This window comes from Pelecanus crispus, chromosome 20 (assembly GCF_030463565.1).
Source record: "Pelecanus crispus isolate bPelCri1 chromosome 20, bPelCri1.pri, whole genome shotgun sequence".
In the NCBI taxonomy this organism is placed as follows: Eukaryota; Metazoa; Chordata; class Aves; order Pelecaniformes; family Pelecanidae; genus Pelecanus; species Pelecanus crispus.
Genome location: NC_134662.1, coordinates 1,863,006 through 1,885,175, shown reverse-complemented (window position 1 = coordinate 1,885,175; position 22,170 = coordinate 1,863,006). Strand labels below are relative to the sequence as shown.

General features: G+C 55.0%; 1 protein-coding gene across 13 annotated transcripts in view; it reads left to right on the top strand.

The window, feature by feature from the left end:
- TCF3 (transcription factor 3) overlaps positions 1 to 22,170 on the top strand; it is an 82,118-nt gene that overhangs the window by 5,025 nt on the left and 54,923 nt on the right. For all 13 annotated transcript variants that reach the window (XM_075723747.1, XM_075723756.1, XM_075723754.1 and 10 more), the window contains exon 3: positions 4,469 to 4,541. In XM_075723747.1, the coding sequence (XP_075579862.1) occupies positions 4,469 to 4,541 (73 nt within the window). The remainder of the gene's footprint in view (positions 1 to 4,468; positions 4,542 to 22,170) is intronic.

The following is a 22,170-nucleotide window of genomic DNA, read 5'->3' as shown; positions in this document are numbered from 1 at the left end:
GTGCCGCTGTGTTTTGCCAATAAGGGCGAAAACCAAAGGGATTTGTAGCGTGCATCTCGGGGAGCCAGCGCCGAACACCCAGCTACGCAGTCTGATCGCTGCTTTGGGGTGTGCGCGGCAGCGTGCTCACCTCTGCCTCTGAACAAATTGCCTTTTATAATTGCCCCAAAGTGCAGGTAATTTGTAAGCTTTCTTTCACCACCGCTCCCTGGCAGTAGTCCAGGGCGGGCTTGCAAATCTGGAGGAGAGCTTTCGAGAAAGCATCCTGCCTATGGATGCGAGTTGCCGGCTTAACCTCTTCCTTAGGCTTGGGGTTTTGGGGCGTTATCCTTCGGCCCGCGGTGGCCAGGCTTTGCGGCTCGGCCCGACGGGCGCGGGCTGCGGACGGCGGGAGCTGCCCTCGGTCTGCGCCGGCGGGAGGTGCTCGGCCGCGAGGACTCGCCGTGGTTACGCCGGGCGGCGCCTCGGCTGTGCCACGCTGCCGGCGTCGGTGCGTTGCGCGAAGGTGCGGGCGGGTATCCCGGCCAGGCTGGGGTGCTCGGAGGGCAGGGGCACCCCACGGCACGGGGAGAGCCGGGATGGAGCCGCGCGGACGGGGCTGGGGTCCGTGCCGCAGAGCGCGCCTGCCAAGCTAGATAGAGGCAGGCGGCTGCGTGCCAGCCTAGGTCTCTGGCAGACGTGAAATGCTGTTAACACCCATGATTATTAGCAGAGTATTAACCATATGCTGCAGGGATGCTCGCTGTCAGGGTGGGTTTCTAGCTCGGTGAGACGTCGCGGGGTGGGCAGGGGCTTGAGCAGTCACACAGGACCTGCCGCCTGATTTCTCGGCGAGCGACGGCTCTCGCTGCGCGCCAGCCCTCGTGGCTGCAGCCGTCGAACTGGGGGCGAAAGCCGAAGTTAGCAGCAAGCAGGGCTCGAGCGAGCTCCTTCTGCCCTCGCCGCTGCCGCTCCCGACGTGCTGGAGGACGCCGAAGCCGTGCCCTGTGCCCTGCTCCGGCCAAGGCGCAGCGCCTGCGTTCCCATGATAAAACTCTCGCTTTTGTTTAGAGCGAGGCGGTTGTAAAGTTTGACTTTACGCCGCAGTGGACGTTTGGGGCCGTAGGCAGGAAGGTCTGTCTTAAATGAACACGTATAAAATATCCTGCTGGCAATGTTTATTGAGTCGAATTCCCTCTTCTCCCCGAGTTAACAGCTGGATACTTTCCACGCTGCAAAATAGATTTCAGGTTTTGAGTTCAGGCCTGAGGTTGGTTCAGCCTGGAGTTCATAAGGTGGAAGAGCGGAGGAAGTGAAAACAGCTATTTAATTTGAAAACACTGACGCACTGGTAGAAGTACACAATAAATGAAATGCTGCTTGATATTGTTACTTGTGTCTGGCAAATTCCCTTTCTTGCTTATGAGTTCGCCGCTGAAAGTGTGAGGTCTCTTAGCTGCAGCCTCCCCGCTGGCGGGTGCGGGCGTTTGGATCCTCCCATGCGCTGGGTTTGCATCTTTTAACCCGGGAGAAGTGGAGGGAGAACAAATTCTTTGGGAGGGGTAGAAATTGATGCTACGAGGGTAGGTAGAAGTTGTTGTCAGCTGTCGGGGAGGCTGGAGATGGGAGCTGAGAAACCAAATACAGTGGCTTAAGATGGGGGATTTTACGTAACCGTTCAAATCTACATTATTCAAATGCAACAAAGGCCAAGTAATGACCCAATTACAATTCCTCAGTCGCTCATGCCTGGGTCCCTCCTCGATGCCCGTGTCCCTCTGGTATGTGCCAGCTCTGGTTCGTCTCCTCCCTCCCCCCCGTTTATTTTTAAAGCAGCATTTAAAAGCAGAAAGGAAATTCGCAGTGGGTGGGTGAACTTTGCCTGCGAGTGACATATGCCAGCGACGGCGGCCGGCACTTCACGTATGACTTGCGCCGGGCTCCTCGAGGCAGCGTACCCGGTCAGCTTCAGCCCACACTGCAGTGGAAAAACAAGCTGGCAGCGAGAGAAAAAAAGAAAAAACCCGAAACACTTCCTGGAGTTGGCAAGCGATAAGCGTATTTGGAGCCTGTGTCGAGGCGAGGGGTAACCCGGGGTTCCCCCCTCTCCGGCATCACCCTGCTTCAGCATCCCCGCTCGCCTCGGTGTCGGAGGGGTCCGTGACTCCTTCAGCCCGTGGCGAGGGAGAGCAGGAAGGTGTTGCATCAGTCTCGAAATACCTCTCGAAGCAGGCGGAGGCGGGGAAGGGGAGAGGTGGGGAGGGCATCCCCCGGCGGGGCCGGGTGTGGGGGCGTGCTGGGGATTGCCGAGCGTGGCGCGGGGGGGACCCCCTCTTTTGCAGAAGTAGAAAGCGCTCGTTGCACAATGGAACAAGGCTGTTCATTTTCTCCACTCGTGTTTGCCGCTCAGACCTTGGGTTTTTCAGCATCAGCAAGTATTAAGCAGAAACGCTCGTGAAAAAGAGCCAGCGGTGCTTTTTTTGCTTTGTTTTTTTGGGTTTCTTGTTGCGCTTTGCTGCGCGGTACCATTATGTCCGTGCATCCCATCCCCCCCTGCTTGCACATGCAGAACTGCCTCTTGCCGCTTGGAAAGGGGGTTTCTAACCGCTTCGCTTCGTCCTCTTCCCTACCTTAAGAGGAGGGGGTGAGCGCAGGCCGGGTAGGATCAGCCACGTAAATTCTGGTTTTAGCAATTTTGGGGATCTTTGCAGACAACACCACTGCCTCGCGAGGGGAGGGGGGCAGGAAAAACCTGTAGCGTTGCAGAGGAAGGTAGGCTGCAAGCCTTTGGTGTCGTCAGGGTTTGTTTTTGTTTTCTAGCCCGACTTCCTGAGGAAAGAAGGCGCGTTCGAGGGGGGTTGCGGCGGGAGCCCCCCCAGCCGCGCGCGCCCAGCTGCGTGGGGGGGTGTAGGGAGAGCGGGCTGAGGGCGGGGGGCGAAGCCGTAGGAAGGCGGCGGGCTGCCGGCGGGAGTGGTTGTCCGCACGCGGGCCGCATGCTTAAACACTGTTTACACCTTTATTTAAATACGTATCTGTAACATATACACAATGCGCGTGTGCGCGTGCATATATACGATCCCAAATTTGTGTTGTTTTTTTTTGAATGGCAGTTGGTTTCTTAACTGCTCTCTTTGCATCTCTACCACATTTAACTGTTTTTTTCTTTTTTTTTTCTTTTTTTTTTTCCTTCCCCAGCATTTGTAAAAACAAAGCTGGGCAGACAGTTTTGTACAAAGGAATGTTTCTGACCACAGCCAGACATCAGCTATGTCAGGGCATGAAATGCTGCATTTCTGTAGGCTCTTGTGCCATTACATTGTTTAATCTTCAAAGCATTAAACTTTTGAGTTACTGAGACATCGCAAAGCTAAAAATAATAAAAATTCAAATGACTTGGTGGTGAAAGTATCTTGAGTTGAGTAGTAAAAGGATATTAAAATGTTAATTCACTAAGCGCTTTCCCACCAGTTGTTTTATTGGCTGGAGCTCCATTTGTGTGGAGAAGAATTAGTTTTCTGCTGCACGCAGGTGCATATAAATTTTTAAATAACGGCTTCTGAAACCCTCCCAACTTATATTAAAAATATTTATACAGGTTAGCTGACGAGGTATGCAGTGTTTTTGAGGAAGCTCCCTGGCAGAAGATGAGCTGCGATACTGGAGCTGCAGCAGTATAGCAAACAAGTAGCCAGGAGGAGCGATGCTGTACAATACGTTCGTCTTCCCGATCGTGAGTTAAACGCCTTTGCCCTCGGTGCGGCTCCTCCGGCCGGACCCCAGGGCCGCGTTAGCTCAGCGCTGCTGCAGCCCCCGGGGAGCCGGGGTGGGAGCTGCGGCGCGAGGCCGGAGGGTTCGTCCCTCGGAGAGCCGGCGCCAGGCTCCCTGTGCCGAGGCCGAGCATCGCCGGAGCGCCTGGCTCGGTCCCACGTCCTCCCCGGGCACGGCGCGCCGCCGGAGACGGGCCTGGCAGCGCGGGAGAGCGGGGTGAGACCCCGCCGCTGCGGGTGTCGAGGGATGAAACGAGCTTTGCTGGGCGCCGCGGTCGCGGTGGGCTGCTGTCGTTTTCCTGCTCGCTTTTTATGAATGGAGCCGGCCTTTCTCCGTGGCCCCATGGGCACCCTCTCTTCTGGGCCTCCGTGAATAAGTTAGGGAAGAAACTGTTGGTTTTGACCACAGCAATGATGCTTCTTGGATGGTTTTCAGTTGCACCTAAGGAACCAGACGTGCTGTGTACACAGAGGAGTTTATGCACGTAGGAATGCGTGTGTATATTAGCGCGCAGCTGCGCTGCTCTCCTGTCCCTCCTGCAGCTGATCTATGTAGCAGGGACACAAGGAGAGGAAAGTTTTTTTGCATCAATAAAGTGTTTCTCTTCCCCCTTTCCTCCCCCCCGCCTGCCCAATCTGACCCCCTTTGCAGCAGCACAGTAAAACTAACATACTGAAATCTCTTTTCTCTTCCCTTCTCTCTCATCTTCTTGTTTTTCTAGATGTTTCCCCTGCCAGTGGCTAATGGAAAAAACAGACCCACGACCCTAGCGAGCACTCAGTTTGGAGGATCAGGTACTGTCATCTTAAATTTTTTTTTTTCTTAACACGGTAATGTTTCTCGCAATAAATTTGTGTTTGCTTCCAGAGACCCAAAAGGAGGGGTTTCTGTAGTTTTGTGTTATGTGTTTTTCTGATGGTGGTCTGCTGCTATTTCTCTGGATGATTTTCTTGTTGCTCCACGTGTCTCTGGGCAGTCAAAGCTGCTCTTGCTGATCTGTCTCCAATTAAGAAGTCGCTACCTGAGCTGAAGGCGGTTGTCTCGCTGCTCCCGTTGAAGCAGCCTGAGAGCAGACAGTCGATGCTGTTCTCTTAAGCTGCTTAGATGAACGCGTGCCTGCAGACGTACGCCGTGGGAGACTTTTGCTGTACGTCACTGAGAAGACACGGTGGCGGTGGTTAATTCCTGGGGCTCAGCTGCCCAGAGGGAGACTGGTGCAGTTTGGGTGTCTGCTCCGCTCAGCCCCTCCAGCAGCTCCCCGCTGTCGGGTGGGATCTCGGCATTCCCAGAGGGACCTTTGCAAAGCCTTCCTGGCCAGATGGCAGCACGGCTGCCCCGGGGAGGCGGGCAGCAAGGGTGGCCGGAGCCGTTTCACCAGCCTCTGAGCTGCACCCCGCTGCAGTTTTGGGGTGCTGTCAAGCAGAGCCTCGCCTGTCTCGCCTTGCCACAGTGCCCCCGACACCAGCAGCTGGCCCTGCTCCCCAGGAGCGCTGAGTGGCCGCAGCTCTGCCGGCCCGGCTGCCGAGGAGCGGCCGGGGTGCTGACATCAAAGGGCTTTGGGAGCAGGGTGTCCGCAGGGAGAAGCGGGCTGGCGATCTGGCTGCGATATGAGACTCTCTGAAGGGTGCGTAGCTTTAGATGTCTGATTGGGAAACGCGGCGCTGGTTAATTTGAGGCTGAAGTGGAGAATTCCCCGGCGAGGCTTTTGATGCCCGGGGAAGCTGTTCTGTGCAGGGCTCGCTGCGGCCCCTGGCATGCAGGAAGTTCAGTTAATTTGCTCTTCTTGCTGAAACACGCTGATGCTTTGTGGACGGTTCAAACTTGACCTTCTCTACCCTGGGCCAACTTGAGCTGTCCAGGAAAACTCCTGGCCATGCGGAACGGCTGTGCCCCGGTACTGGGAGGCATCCCAGAGACCGGCATGGGCTTTCTGATGCCGCAGCGCGCTGTGGGGCAGCTCTTGGGGAAACCTGCAGAAGCAGGGCGAGAGGGGTGTACTCTGCCCTGCCCCGCTCCTGCCCTATTTGGCCGGGGAAATTTGATGCTTTCAGATTGGGCCGGTTAGCTGCATGTCACGATGGTTTTGAGCAAACATTTTTACAGGGAGGGAAGCTGTTGAGTGGGCGCTGGAGGAAATTCGAGGGGAGAAAACTCTTGGGTTAACCCAGATGGAAGCTGATCTCTCCAGCGAGTGTTCCTGTGTGCGACTTTTGCTCTTAAAATAATCTGCAAAAGATACGCTACATGCTAGTGAGAGAATAGTAATGGAGCAAGCTCACATTAATTGGTTTCCTGCTCAGAGGCTGCCTTGGCTGCCGGGTTTATAGTGCTGGCCAGCGAGGAGAGGCTGTGAGCAGGGCTCTGCACTGCAGCCGGCGCAGCGACCGGACCCCCCTCCGCTTGGCTGTGCAGCAGCCGAAATGACACAAAATCTTTTATTCCCCCCCCACCCCTGCTTCTTTCGGGTGAGCGAAAGGTAATGTTGACACCACCCTTCCTCTGGGCTGCTGCTTTCTGAGTCTGGCTGTGAGCACTTCATAAAAACAGAGGACTGGTGTTATACAACTGCGCTGAAGGCAGTTGCACAATCGCTGCTGTCCTCGGCCCGGGACTCTGCGGTGGCTTTTCCGTCCTGCCGCGGGCATCCCAGGTTTGAAACACAGCTCGGGGCTTGGTTTAGGGGAAGCCTTTTGCTCCGGCAGCAGAGTTATCCGTCGGCCAGCCATCCTCGGCCTCGCCTTTGGAGAGTCGGGGACACGTTTCATTTGCCTGTCGGCTTTGTGACTTCTCTCCGGTCCTGAACGACAATTGATTTTTGCTGGTGAGGTGAACAACTGCAGCAAGGCGTTAACGAGATGGGCCTTGCACAGGGGTGCACTGCGTCTGTTAGAAGGATCCAAGGTGCCTAAACTAGGTCCTAGGTTGCGGCAAGTGGTTGTTTTCATCGGTTGCCGATGTCGGTTTACCTTAATTCACTAATTAACGGCAAGGTACAATCAGATGCTAGCTCACCCACAAAGGCATAGCCAGCCATCGGGCTCAAAATTTGATTTGAAGTCGAATCGTCGCCAAACCTGGTGTGGTCGGAGGGTGAAGAGCAGATGGTCCTCGGGTTTGGGGACCTGGACGTGCTGAGGGAGCAGAGCGCTTTCCAGCGACGCCATAGTCTGGACCTGGAGAGGAGCTCCCTAAATTTTGCCTTGCAGGAAGGCCTAGGCTTCATCTTTAACATGCCTCGTGTTTTTCAAACGCTGCTGTTCAGTCGGTGTCCCCTACCCCTGGTACAGATAGCGCAGCGTTTCCCCTCCGCTGCCGTCCCTCTGCCTGGAAGGGAGAAGCAAGCACCGGTTCGCTTAAGACTTAGCTTGGTAGTGCGCACCGTAGTGCCGGTGTCTCATTAATTGGGGTTATTGTAGTAACCCCACGGTAATAAACTGGTGCTCTCTCGTGTGCCAGAGAAATGGGTTTCATGCTTCTGCCCACCCTTGGACATGTGAATTCGTGGCCTTCCACTTTTCATCTCCCTCCTCCTTGGGGAAATCCTGGGGCAGTATGTAGCTCGTTTTTTTTTTTTTTTTTTCCCCTTCCAGAGGATCTATTAACTCCAGGCTCTTTCCTCCACGGGGGAAGTTAGGAGCGAAGGGAGCAAGGCAGTGGCTGGTGACTCCCGGCCAAAATGCCCCCCTTGCCAAGACGAGATTCTTGCTTCCAAAGTCCAGCTGGTAAATAAGGTAGTGCAGTCATTGAAACAGTGCTACTAGAAAATCACAGCGATAGAATCGCCCCAAAATCAAATCCTTTTCAAATCCCAGTTAATAATTGCCCTGGGCAAGCTGCTGGCGTTCGTGCGGGTGGCCCCTTCGCAAAGAGGAACCCGTTTCTCTCTCCCAGGCCAGGAAAATTCAAAGTCTTAACGCAAGCCCTCCAGCTTTGAGATCCCTTTGCTTTTATATTTGTCTCCTGGTTTTATTTTAAGCTCTGCCACTGTTTCCCTCATTTCTGTCCTTAAATGCACCAGGGAGGAACTGGTTTAGCTACCCCGCCGCATGGACAATTCAGCACCTCCGCTTTGCGTTTTCTTGGCAAGGCGAAACCCAACAATTGCCACTAGGATGGAGCTTACGTCATGCAGACCGTGTCTGCAGCATTTATAGCACATATAGGTCACCGCAGGGAAGTTGGTCTTCCTGGGGCTTTGAGCTGCAACTAGTGTTTTCCAGCGTAAGCCGTGTCATTTGCTGCTGGTGTTCTATTTTAGCTGGGACGCTCAGTGTATGCCTATTGTCCTGGTCCTAGAAGGCTGCGGTTTCATCGTCCCCTCGCCAAACTGTTTGTTTATTATTTGCAGTAGCAAAACATTTAAAACCGTGTCCTCCGTCCCCTCCATGTCATAGTTCGTAAATGACTAATCCGATCAGAAACGAGCTCCCTCCCAGCGTGCTTAATTAAACTGCGCCTCTAGCAGGAAACCACGCGTGCTAAATTTCACATGGAAATAACCATTTTTAATTGACATTAAGACAGTAGGAGTGGCAAGAGGCAAGGAAGTTTCATTGTCTCTTCCCAGCCTGGGCCACGGCATTGCGGCCGCGGCGTGGGGCCGTGCCGGGGCTGTCGCCTCGTAGCTGCTGGGTTTTTGGCAGGGTCAGTGTGTGCCAGCTGCACCTTTGCTTCAGCAAATGAGTTGGGGCTCTGCGGAGCAGGGAAAGAAAAGTGAGGCAAATGGTTGCGTGCGGTAACGCCTCTCCCGGAGCAGCTCAGGAGCAGCGCTTTGCATCCACGGTTAATATGGAGGGTGTGCAACCATCTCCCCGAAAATGGTACACGATGCCAGGTTTGCGTCCTATTGAAACAGGAGCCCAGGCGGTCTCCTGCTGACAGATTATTCTGCTTGCAACAAATAAAAGCTTTGCTGAAAAGAACAGCTTCCCCCTCCCCCCGAGTAAGCGAATTCACCACTAACTGTCTTTTCCTTCTCGCTTTGTGCTGAAGGGAGCTCCCTTGCTTGGGATCTCTCAGGTGGGTTTGGAAGGGAGAGTCCCCTCCTGGTCTGCGCTGTGATTTCCACCCCCAAAATTTGTTCGGTGCTTTTTTGCTAGTGAGATGGTGAGATGAGGCTCATTGTTGAGGGAATTGCTTTGATCGGGGCAAGTTCATAAAATACATTTGAAGCTGGCTAACCGGGGAGTTTTTCAAAGAGTTACAAGCTGGTGCATGTAACAAATTTTAAGTTATAGTCTACTGAACAAAGTAAATGCATTCTCCCTGGAGGTGGGTGAGTCTGTATTCCCTTTGAAAGCCTGCTTTAAACAACGTTCAAACTTGGATACCTGTGGCAACAGCACTGAAAGTAATAAATTCTGTGAAAGATGAGGTTGTCTCTTTAATTGGTGCTACGGGTGAGCTGTTTGAAGATTTAATTATTTTGTGCGTGCACGCAGCCCTGTGTTAGGAAGCTCGGAGGTGGGGAGGGGAGGGCTTGGTGCACCGGCTGGGAGCGCGGCGCCTGCCCCGGCAGCTCTGCAAGCGCAGGAGCGGTGCTGGGCTCCGCTTTGCTTGCGGAGCAGCCGGCTGGGTAGTTTGCGGTAAAAGCATCTAAGTTAGAGAGTTGTGAAGAGCTAAGCGCAGCGTTTCTCTTGCCACGCTGTCAGCAATCGAGTTTCAGGCTGCAGAAACGCATTTGCAACTATTTACCATAGTGAGGAAAGCAGGAGCTTTTATTAGTAAGGATGTATCACGTTTTCCTACTAACTGCCTCTAGTTCCCACGTGTTTTGCTTATGCTGAAGTGGGAGTGATGGGCTTTGCTTGCTATTTTGATAGATGATGAAAGGCAGACATGAGGTGCGCAATATGTGACTTGATATTTAAAACTGGCACTTTCCATTAAAGTACGTACTTCAGGCTGCTTGTTTATGTTGCGGTTGTGTGCGTGCCCGTACAGCAGGCTTGCAAAACTGTCGCTAAACACAAAGCCACCACAACAAAAAAAGTCAAAGCAGAAAAATGTACTTGCCTGCCTATTGGCGTGACCATTTTGTTTTCAAAGTAAAAATTACTTTTTGGCCATTATCAAAGGGAAAAAAAAAAAATAAAAGCCTTGCCATGGACAAGTCAAGCTTGCAAAGCTGTGAGGTCTTGTTAGCCTGGAAAGAGAAAATCCCTGCAGCCCTCCGCCGCTCTCTGCACCCCTGGAGCCTTTCCATCCCTGCCCGCAGCAGAGCCCGCTCCCGGGGTGTAGGAGGATGCTGCCGGCGTGCTGAGGGTGTTGCAGGGAAACACCCAGTGTGCCGCAGTCCCAACCTTCCCAGTAACAAAGCCTGGAGGACTTTCAGTGAAGTTCGTCTCCCACGTGCTAGTCAGGTGCGCTAAACGGCTTTCTGCTTTGTTTTTGTCTCTGCCTTCGGGAAGGTCCTGTTCTCCTTCCTCTCCCCTTTCTGCTCCCTGTTTTTCCCGTGGGGTGGGTCCCGTTAACCAGGATACAGAAAGCAGGGGCTGGAAAAGGCTTGGAGGGCCCGAAAGCTGGGGGCAGGGCACGCGGGTCGGCAGGAAATAGCAAGCGTGGGGGAACAAATGGCAGGGGAAGATCTTCACGCCTGTCTCCCTTCATCCAGCCTCACGCCCCAGCTGCATCTCTGATCCCCGTGTCCTGGGGTGCGTGCTCCTGCTCCCAGGGCTTCCCCACCTGGGCAGCTGCTTTTCCTGTGCCTCTGCAGTGAGGTCGAAACATGAAGGCCTTCCTCTTTCTCTTGCTGTCTCACCTCTCTTCAAATTTATTTTTTTTTCCTCGAATTTTTGGCCAAGGCTGAGAGCGAGGGTGTCCTGCCAGAGGCACGGCCGGTTCTTGCAGACATGCGAGGTGTGAGCCTGGGAAGGGTAGGAAAAGGGCGACCGTGCTGTGGGGCAGCGGGGATGCTCTGGCTGCAGCCCAGTGCTTCTCCAGCATTTGGGGAAAGGCAAATGTAACCCAGCCCCCGTCTTGGTGTGTGTTTAACTTCAGCCGGTGAAAGGGTGCACGTTTTCAGGGGAGAGGTTTTTTGGTTGGGGTTTTTTTTTTTTTTTTCCCCTCTTCCTCTCCCACCCTGGGGAAGAGTCCTCCTGGCTGGGTTTGAGATTTTGAACTAGGAAGGAGCATGGGGAATGTCAGGGGTGCCAGAGAGCCGAAGCTGTACTGAGATAAGTGACAGCTTTTGTTTAGAAACTGCAAATTTGACACAGACCTTGTTTAAGCACACAGCTTTAACTTTGCCAGAAGAGCTAAAGCAGCGCAGCTATCTCCTGCCGGCAGAGCTTTTTCCTTCCCTGGATGAGGCAATTCAGTACGAGTGTAACTGTGCCTGCTCGAGGGGTTATGGTGAGACGAGTGTTTCTTATGGAAAAATCACGTGCCTCGCCTGGACGGAAGCTGACATGAAGCTGGGCTAGGAGTGAACCTTCTGTGTTTCAAAAGAATGTGTACAAGCTCAAGCACCTGCTTTCCTTCTCATAAGAGGAGCTGGTTGCATATTAATTGCATGCCCAATGTCGTTGCCTTGTTCACACTGCTGTCATCTCAGCTGCGAGGGCTGGGGTCTCGTTACAGACGTTCTTCTGGAGGGCAGCACGCTTGGGGTTTGGCACCGGGATGCAGCAGCTCTGCCTCAGCCCACCTCAAATCCCGCTCACGCGGGGCTGCCTGAGCGGCCCGCGGTGCTGCGGGGCTGAGCCTTTGGCTCAGCATCCCAGCCTGAGGCCTTGCACGCTTGTTGTGCCCTTTCCAAAGGGGAGAGATGGCTTTGGAAGGGACCCAGCAAGTCTGGCAAGCATTTCTGCTGGACCTCGCTGCTGCTAATTTCAAATTCTGCATGCTCCATAGGGTGCCGTACTCCAGCACGTGTCCCACGTGTGACTGGTTACTCTGCCTATTGCATCTGTATTGTTAATGTTTATATGCAGTGAAAGTCAAATTGGAATTTAGTTAGTTAGAGACAGCAAATGGTGTCTTAAGGGGATGGATTTAATGCACAGTGCTATTTTCTTACTCTGGATGGCCTGATCTCTAACCTGGCACTACATTGTCCAGTGTTAACATGGCTGAAGGATGCTATAAATGCATCTTCTCTGCTCACTAGCACCTAAAATCGCTGGTAAAGGTGATGTTCTTGATGCTCTTCTACGACAAGAGCAGACTGTGAACCCAGCTGGATAATGATGTTATTTGCAAGCAACATTTTCATAAGTAGGAAGATGATGGTGATCTACCACTTTAGCTGGAAGAGGGAAATGTTGACACAAGCCTCCCCACGGTCATCGGGGTGAAGTCACGAGCGTCTCTGTTTCCTGAGGGCTTTGAGCTGCAGACCCGAGAGGAGACCGTCGACTAAACTCGACGGGCAGGTGAAGCCCTCTCGGGAAACGCCGCGTCTCCTCGTAGATGAGGCTGATGCGGGGGGATTGCCGAAACCGGGCTGATGTGGCCCTTTGCAGCGGCTTGGCGCGATTAGCTGGCTGCGGGAGCGGGGGTCACCGGGCTGCATCAGCGGGGACCTGCCCCCGGAGCAGCGGGAGCCGGGCTGTGCGGGGACCACGGTGCCGGTCAGCCCCGGCTTGCTGGCTGCTGGCTCCTTTCTGCTTCTGCTCGGCCTGTTTCACCTGCTCCGGGCGCAGGAGCGGAGGGGTTTGCCTGCCCGCGCGCTGGCGGCCACCCAGCGCCCTCTCCGTCGTGTGGAGGGCTGCCGAGCTGTGGGCCAGTGGTGGACGTGCGGCTGCCGCAGCTGTCTCAGTTATGCCAAAAAGTTTGCCCACATCTGCCTCTTGGATTCCCAGCCGCGTGGGTTGGGATTATCCTGCCCTCTCTCAGCGCCTCCAAATAGCTGAGAAATCCCAGGAGCACGGGAAGGGGGTGGCAGCCCGCCGGCTCCGAGGAGGAGCGCCGGCTCCCCTGCCCGTCCCTGGCCAGGACAAGGGACCTGAGCAGCCTCCGGTTTCCCCGGCACCTCCCCAGGCCGCCGGCCCAGCTGGATGTGTGCAGTCACCTGAACCCGATCAGCGTGGGAGGCGAGGACGGGCAGTGACCTGCTCGGTGTCACGCTTCCCAGCCAGCGGGCAGCTCGGAGCCTGCAAAAAAACCCTAAGAGGATGTGCTGGCCTGAATGCGGGCACCTGCTGGTGACCGGCGCTGTGCGGCGAGGGATTGCGTTTTAGGAAAGTGGGGCTTTTCCGCAGGCTGGCCGCAGCCAGGCTCTCCTCGGCGGGCTCTGCCCCACCGGACCTCGGAGCGGAGACCCGCCGGGGCGCAGAGCGTCTCGCCACACGCTCCGGGGGCCTCCTGCCAAAAGGTTCCCAAATACTTTGCAAGTCTTGATTAGTGCGTTAGCTTAAACAAATTGAGTTATATGTGCCACAGAGGGAAGAAAGGTACTGCGCTCCTTCAGTGTTGACTTAAAGTTTAATTAATTTTGTTGCCAAATGAGGCATGAAATACAGTGTGAAATATATTGTGGTGCTGAATGCGTAATTGCACGGGGGACCGGGAGCGCAGCGAGCGCCGAGGATAGGAGATCACCTGAGGCAAGCTGGGGCACGGGGCTCTCGTGGCACCGAAGCGCGTGCAGCTGGCGGCGGCGGCACGGCCGCGCTTTCGGCTGGCGGCAGCAAGCTGATGTGGGGACACACGCACCCCGGCAGCGCTCCCCGGGGCGGCTGGGACCGGGCCAGCCTCCCCCCCACAGCGAAGCAGCGTCCGAAGGCGCTGTCGTGCCCAAGGGTTGGTCGCTGGGTTTTTCCTGGTGGATCCAACCACCGGAGCCAAACAGCCGGACAGGACTCGCGCCTGCGGCTCCCTGGGGTCTGTCCGCTCCGGGATGCAGCAGGAGCAACCGCTGTGGCCTTTGCCGCTTGGGAAAGCGACATCTTGAAAGCAATTCGGCCTGGGATTGGGGTAGGATGGGGAGTTTTGCTGTCTGGCCATAGAGATTCCGGGTTTGTCTGTCCTGGGTGGCCTTGCAGGTTGGAAATACATATGAAGAAACATCGGAAGAGGAAAAAGCTGAACTGTGAGTGAAGGTTCCTTGATTTCAGCTTTTGCGAATTTTTGTAGCGGCTGTTTTGATGCTCTTCTCGCTGCCGTGATTAATGTTTCTGGAGGGAGGATGTCTTCACAGCGCCTTGCTCCTCCACTAAAGGAGGGAAAGAGGCAGTCCAGGACATCTGCCCCTTTTTCTTTTTTTAATCTTGAATTTTTCATTTAACTCTCCAGGTAGCCCAGCAGGGAGAAAAATTTTAAAAAATACTGTCCATCTGCCTGTTAACCCTGAGAAGCACTAACCCACCTCCAAAGTGTCCTAAGGCAATGTCTCCCTCTAAATTTAGCTGGAGATTGCGTCATGAGCAAGAGGGAGGTGAAGTTAATGTGGCATAAGCTTTTTCTAGCAGGGGAGTCTTCATGGTTTGACAGGGACTGAAAATAAATAAGCGGGCCTCATTTCAGAGCTTCTGGGGACGATGCTGGGAGGAAGGGCAGCCTCCGGCGCCCCAGGATGCGTGTGGAGGTGGGGTTTTTTTCCTACCAAGTGGGGCAAAGGACAGTCCTCTACAAGACCTTGGCCTGTCCTAAACGGGAAGGAGCTTCCCGGAAAGCGGGTGACGCTCCCCGTGTCTGCGGGGCGCTGGGGATCGCCGGCGAGCCACGGGGTCTCCTCCTGGGAACCCATGGGCGGCAGCTTTGGTGGCAGCCGCCTGGAGCTCGCTGGCCACCTCTCGAGGCAGAGCTGTCGCCCTTCTCAACGAGTTTTGAAGCTACTTCTGCCCGTCCTTCATCCCTGGCGCCTGGGGACAAGGACTCGGCGAGGTTTTTCCCCCTCCAAAAGCGCTCCTGGGTCTCCGTCGCGGTGCTCGTTGGTCGCAGACATGGTGGCAGCCAGGAGTGCCCCCGGGGGCGGCCCGTCGCGGGCCTGGCCTGGAAGAAGGGCCAGCCAAAGTCCGGCAGGACAAGCCTTGGAGGACACCGGTGTTGCCAGTCACCTCGTGCCTTTGTGCCGCGTCCTGCGCAGCCGGGGGCACCGGTGCCTTGGCTGGGACGAGTGACAAAACCCGTCCTTGCGGTGGTGAGCGTCTGACTGCTCCTCGCAGAGCGCGGAGGTCCTGGGCCCCTTCTGCTCTCTGGGACTTCTTTTTTTTTTTTTTTTTAAAGTGAGGTGGTCTCTCTTCCAAAGGCTTCTTAATGCCCCGTTAACATTGTTATACAAAACAGCAGTATGCCATTTAATTAGGAAAAATACGTACTAACCTCTACCATATGTTGCTCTTCTCCTCGTATTTGCATTTGAAAGTCCAGCTGAATTTCAATGTGAAACTGGATTTTATCCAAATGATGAATGGCCTGAGAGGCTGTGGGAAGGTGGATGCGCCCCCCTATCACATGTGGTTGGGGTTTTTTTTTTTTGTCTGTTTTTTTTTTTTTTTCTTCTTTTTAAAGAAAAAATTTTAAAGCAAGATTCCTTTATTTCTTGTACCGTGGTTCAAACTGTTTGCACCTTTCCTCTAAAACCTTAAGTGAACTTGTCTGGCTGGGTGGTCATTCCTGCGCCCTCTGAAGCGCAGAGGCTCCAGCCTCCCGAAGGAGAGGGATTAGGTTTACTCGTGAGCAACGCGTTTTCGGTGGCAGCTCCACGCACGGCCGAGGAGCTGAGCCCGCTGCCGAGCCTCCCCGCGCTTCTGGGTTTCGGCCGTGGCTGCTGTGTCCTCGTAGGTTTGTAATCTCCTTTGCCGAGATTTTGGTGTCGACAGGCGCCTTTTCCTTCAAAAAGCGAGGCACCGGCCTGGCCGTGCAGGCTCCAAGTCGCCTTTGCCTCTGCGCAGGAGCGCGGGGAGGGTTCTTCGCTTCGTTTGCCCGACCTGCCGTCGGACGGGGTTTGTGCGCCTCGGCTTGTCCCTGGCGTGCGGGGCTTAGCAGAGTGCACGCACCACAGCTCCCTAGCTGGGGGCTGGAGCTTTTTGCCTTTTCATTCTCAGTTTGTTGGAGTGGCGGCAGCTCCAAGCCCCTTCGCAGACGGGGCCGTGGTTTCTCTGTGGCTGCTGCTTTTTCGGCAGCGTTTCCCGGCTGCCGTAGAGCAGCAGCGGTGGCACCTCGCTGCTGCTTGGGCTGCTGGAAGAAGAGCTGTTTTAGGAGCCGCGCGGTGGCGGGGTCCATGGCAGCACATCCCCGCAGTCTCGTAGAGCTGCCTGGGCTTTCCGCTTGGCTGGAGGCTGGATTTTTCTCTTCGTCTGAGCTACATTTGAACTGCGTTAAGCTCTCTAACAAGCTCAGCGTTACGTTGCTGAGCTGGGTGTGCTCACACGGCTCTTGCTGACCTTTTACCTCACCTACCTGGCAAAAAAACCCCTTAAAAATCACTTCGTATCCTGATTATTTCACATCCTCTGCCTCTGAATCTGTCTTCAGAGGAGCGCTTGGGTGCCGGGCTGGCCATGGTGCTCACGGGGGGGCTGGTTGCCACAGGTTTCTGACTTTTGTTCTCCTTTCTCTTGGCCCCTTGGAGATCAGTTCAATCTTTAAGACAGTTTTTGTTGGGGCTTTTTGTTGTGTTAATGCAGCTGAACTAATATGATTACATTTCCAGATTTGGGTAATGGAATAACAAGTCAGGAAGCTCTTTTTTTCCTTTTTTTTTTTTTTTAAAAAAAAAAAAAAAGAAGGAGAATTTATGTCATTTCCAAATTATCCAAGTCTCCAGTTGGGAAGATCTTTCCCTTTCTCAGTTACTCTTGGCACAGGGGCTCCCTTGCTACCAGGGCCATGCACGCGGCACCCCGGTCCTGGCGTAAGGGCTGCTGCACTTCGTGCTCCGTGCCGTGGTCGGCCACGGACCTGGAGCAACCACGAGGCTGTCCTGGGTGCCCAAAGAAATGGGTTTTCCCTTCCCCATGAGAGCTGCTAGGCCAAAGGGGCCGTGTCCGTCCCCCAGTGCTGCGTCCGGGGCAGAGACCCGTGCACGCATGCCCTTCCCTGGGGCAGTTCCACCAGCATCTCGAGGTGCGTTGGCTTTGCTCGTCTCTGTGCTTACTCTCAGATTTCGGAGGAGTGATCTGGAAAACAGCTCAGCCAAATTGTCCGCAATGGCAACTTCCTTTCTAAAAAGAGAAGGATGTTGCGGAGTTAGTGGCTTCCCATTATTTTCCCCAATTTGAGCGCTTTCTTGCCATTGGTCCCCCAGCGTCAGGCTGTGCGGTCTGCTTTGGTTTGGAGACAGCCTGGCCGCTGCGAAAGCACGCCGTGGCGCGGGGTGCCGCGTCTCGGAACCGCGCGGGCTTTGGCTTCCTGAAGCACCGAGCTGCTCCTCCCCTGCCGGCACGGAGGTACCGGCCGGCGGAGCCCCCGCACGGGCACGGCCCCGCCGCGCGGGAGCGGGGCCGCGGTGTTTGCCCTTCTTTGGCTATGCTGTAAGAAGGTAGTGAGTCACTTTCCATCGAGCCGATAGTTACCCTGCTCCTGTCTTGTATTTGTGTTGCGTAGCCAGCAGGATTATTTATAACTTAGCCAGCATCCCGAGTCTATTGTTTCAGCAAAGAGCAGGAATGACTAGATGACTTCCTGAGATTTTTTTTTACCACCCCCTCATTTTTTATTTTTTTAAAAATCTGCTTTTCCTTCCAAGTATTATATTCACCAGTTGGATGCTTTCCCCCCACATCTTCCCCTCCTGATTGTGCATTTGTGCTGCTGACAATCCCACTACCGGTGTTGCTTTAACTCTAAAGAGTCTCCCAGGAAAAGCCAGGGTCTGTGCCCCGGGAGGGCTGGGCCACTTCGAACGGCACGAGCAGCTCTCACCGGGCCTGGAGCCGGCCCCGCAGGTGCTGAGGACCAAGGCACAAGGCTCCAGCAGCGCCGTTAACCGGAGGGCGAGTGCCTGTGCGCTTGCAGGAGTTTCCTCGTGCCGTGGACGCCGCGGGATGCTGTGCAGCGCAGGTGCAGGGTTGCTCAGGTCCAGGCCACCAGCACAGGATTGCACCTTTGCGCTCTGGTTCAGCCTTTTTGTCGCTGCCCCTCCGAAGGTGTTAACTGGGGCGATCCAAAGGTCTCACCCGAGCCTGGGGCTGCGCGGGGCGAAAGCCGTTTCCATGCTGGCGGAAGCGGCGCGTCCAGCCCCAGGGACGTGGCAGCGGTGGGCGTGGAAGAAGCGAGTCCTGAGCTCCTGTCCTTGCGCGTGCAGCTGCTCACCTGGGGCTGTGGTCCCGTCTGGGCAGTGTTCGCCTGGAGCTCTCCTGGTTCTTGTCCTCCTCCTCTTTCTCCATCTGCCTGCAGCTAATTCACTGTTGATATTGCAAGACTCAGCAGTCATCACGGTTTTAATTAAGCCCTTCCCTGGAAATCAGTGGGTAGTGAAGGTGTGGAAAATGGAGAGAAGGGGTGGTTTGGTGATCTGGGCTGATCTGAACCTTTGGGAGGGACCTGCAGGTTGAGCTTCCTTGGGGAGCAGCACCCAGGGCCCCGCTGGCTGCCGCCTGCAGCTCCTCCATGCCCAAACAGCCCAGGTCCGCTTTGGATCTTCTTGCTTGAAATTGGGGCATAAGACTCCCACTTTGGGGTTTGGTTTAGCCGAATTCTCCTGGCCGAGTGGGACGCTCTGAGGTGGACCCTCAGTGTTGCCCGTCCCGGCTGCGTTTCCTTCGTTTTAGCTGCTTCTCGTCCGTGATGTAACGAGCAGCCTCTGAGGTTAGAGCGGCTGCAGCCACGACCTGCAAAAGCGACTCGGGGGTGAAACAGCTGAAGAGGAAGAAGTCTTTGCTGCCTTGTGGTCAGTGGAGATCCTGCAGAAGTCCTCTCGGTTTCTATTAGTTCAGAACTCAAAACTTAGTGCTTGTTTATTTTTAAGCTGCTGTTTCTAGCTGAGGGGCCTGCAAGCCCTTGCTTGTCCTCTCTCTGCTGGTAAAAGCAGCCTTGTAGCCCCTCTGGCTCCGCACCCGTCCCGAGCGGGGCTGCGGGGAAGCAGTGGAAGGGGCTGGCGGTTGCCTGGCCCGTCTCCGGTTCTCCCTCTTTTCAGGGCTAGTGGCACAGAGGTGCTGCTCTCCCTGCGCTGACTTTCCAGGAACTGCCGGGCTCCGCAGGGAAGCATGAAGTTCATCCAAATGGAGCTCTGCCGTGCTGGAAACGCCACTCGGATGTGAGCAGCTCGGAGTGGAAAACGCGTCCTGAATTCTGTCCTGTTGGGTTGTTACATACTCTTCAGAGCCAGTTTTGCTTTTCCAGGTTTCTTGTGGTGCACAGCTCTAGGTATGGGTCAGAAACTGGAGGAGTGTCGCATGAGATCCCGGGCTTGGGGGAGAGATGATGCTCTGAGAAGGGCCTGGGAACTGAGGCGTCTCAGGGAACTGATGTCTGGAGCCATGAGCTCACATCAAACTGCTGGGGTGCTCTCTCGATTGCTTGTTGCAGTCAAAATTCGAGGGCCTTTGGGCCAGGTGCTGAACTCGCTCCTTGTCAGAGCTGGTCCCAAAGCCTTTACAGCCCAGCGGAGCAGTTTGAGGTCGCACGGGAGCTCGTGCATCCAAGAGGATGCTTGTGCCAGCTGCCAGGCTGCCTCCCGCTGCTGCTCGTTCTCGTTCTATGAGGTTTTCAAGCTGCTGCTCCTCTAGCTAGGGCACCCTTGTGCTGGCTCCTTCCCATCCCAGACGCTCAGTTATTTCGGTTTTCTCCCCTAGCTGGAGTCTACAGGCAGCGATCTCCCAAGCAAAGCGCTGGTATGATTCCCGTACCGTGCGGCTCACCGCAGCGTTTCCCTGGAGCGGTGGGAAAAGCCCAGCCTGGATGGCACTGCATTCCCGCTTCCTGCTGCTCCTCAGGTTCCTTTCAACTGAAGTGCGTGGAAAATAAAGCCGAGTAAAAAGATGGGGAGCTGCGACTTACGCTCCCCACTGTGAAACCGCTGCAGCTTAGGAGCTCTGACAGCAGGACGTGAGCCACATGGCGAGGAGAGCCAGGCATGAGCATCTCCTACAGCACGCTGCCTCTTCCAGCCCTTCTGGGTCAGCTCAAAAATAGAGAACAGCACTTCTCCCCCAGCTTGCTTTGTATTTTTAAAAGCATTGTGGTTTTTTGTTCTGTTTTCTTTAAATAATTTTCTAAAAAGTTGAAACTGTAGGACTGATGCTTTTTTACCCAAAGAAGAAAACTGAAAGATTAGTGAGCCGTTGTGGTTTGGATTGCCAGTTGTGAAGATTTTTGTGCGCTCCAGCGTGCAAGGCTTTTTCAGACCTGGTGAGTGCAAGTGCTTGTTCCAAGGGGTGGCTCGACAGCATGCGGGTTAATAGCTGGAGATGTGTCTGTCCACGCAGGTATTTAAGGAGTAATCCGTGTCGCTTTATATTGTGCCAAGAGAGGCTGTCTCGGCTCTGGTCTCTGCTGCTGCATTTCCAGCTCTGCCCTAATTTTTGGGCAAGTCTCTCCATATGTACAATAGCTAGAAACAGTTTTGTTCCCTAGAGAGGCTTTGAGGTTTAACATTTATAAAATGCTTTGAGATCTGCAGATAAAGGAAAGCTAGACAATAAACAGTGACCAGGGCTGTGCCAAAGAAATACCCTGTATCACCACAACAGAGCCATGCAGGATTGGGTGGAGATGGCTTTTGTTAGAGGGCAAACAACTGCTCCAGAAGCCGCTGCTGCAGGCTTGGTTGGGAGCCCTGCTAGCAGGAGGGGTGCAGCTAAGCCCTGACCCTGGCCGTTAAAAGGGCTCGCGTTAAGGAGGTAACAGCTGCGGATAAGAGCGCGGTTGAGGCACGTAGGTGAGTTTTTCCCCGCACTTCCAATTGCCCGGGGTGATCTCAGGCTGTCGCAGGGCTCCCTGGGAGCGAACCTGGTCTGGAAGAGATGCTGCCGAGTTGCTGGTGGCTCTCCGGGCAGTGCATCATAAAATCCCCTGGTAAACTTAATCCACTCCATAAACCTCGTTAACTTTCTTTTAACTGCCTTTGCCTGTCCTTAGAGTGAACTCCTTTATAGTCCCCCAAACAAAGGCAGGCAGGAGTGGGCAGGGACGGAGGAACCGGGAGCTGCGCTCCTCCCCGGCACTCCCGGGCGGGTGGGAGGAGCGCGCTGGGGCTCGGACCGCTCGGCACGGGGGCACTGGGCTCCTCGGCTGCCAGCCACTCGATGGACATGGCATCCCAGAAGAAGCTGTTTTGGGGTAGGTCTTCGTGCCAGACATCCGGCGACACTGGGATTTTTTGGCAGAGGGTGGGAGGATGGAGTGCGAAGGAATAATTTTTAGCGGATCAGTCTGCTCTCGAGGGGTTTGGAGGCAGGTGGGCTGGGGTGTCAGGCTGGAATTCTTCAGGGATCCTTCTCTCCTCCTCCCCATGCTCTGAGTACCTGCCTTTCAGTACCGTTCCGCTTTTGGGCAGGAGCAGAGAGCGTTAATGCTGCTTGAGGACACACGGTCCTGTTTTGGGAGCAAGATGCGTGCATCTCCAAGAATAGCTCACCCTTTTCTGCCGCTTTCCTGCCTTGCCCCATAACGTATAAGTCAGTCCCTCAAAAGCTATTAAAGCAAGCTGCGGCGAGTGGCACGGCAAGAGGAGGAGGAGGGTACATAGCTGGAGGCTGGCTCCGGCACACAGCGAAGTTATTTGCTAGCCGAGGGTTTCCTGAGTGGGGTGGCGACCCGTGGTCCCCGTCTGGGCGCCGGTAGCGGGCATGGCTAACTGCTGTAGCCAGGCGGGTGACGCGACCCGGTTGCGGGGTTTCCTTCCCCTGCAAGGTGCTTGTGGGATGGGTTTCGTTGCAACTGGTTTTAGAAGCAAATCGAACCGATGCCTGGCTCTCTGGAGATGGTCTTGCTTTAATTCGAGTGGCTCATGCGTATCTAGTTTTAACTGGTGAGAAACCAGTTTATCTGAACGGTGCCTGCTTTGACATAAGGTGGGCTACAGGGGCTCTTGCTCTGGTTGGGAAGCCGGCACCTCTTAGTTTTAAATGAACGCGGGCTTGCGTGCGAGGCAGTGTGTGTGTGCTCTGCAGTGGACGGGGTCCCCCCTGCGATGCTGGAGAGCAGCTGAGGCTTTGGGATGCTGCTGAGATGAGAGGCAACGGGCAGGATGGACAAAACTATGCAAGCCCAGAATTAGCGTCCCACGAGAGAGTTAAACCTCTGTGCCTGAGGTCACCAGAGGTAGATGCGCGCTCCTTGTCCTGATCAGAGCAGCGTGGGCAGGAGCTGGACAGCCAAACCCTTGAGTGTGATGGATCCTGGGCACCAGAGAGCTTTATAACCGGCTTATTTTCCCCTCGGTTCTGCGTGGGGTTGAGTGGAGCAGCTGAGGCAGCTTGCACGGAGGCGGTTGTACCCTCCAGCCTCTGACCCGCTCCCTCTGCCACGGCGGCAGAAGCAAACGGGGCTCTCGCGTCACCTGAAAGGCGAGAGGTGTGGAGCTGTGGTTTTGCG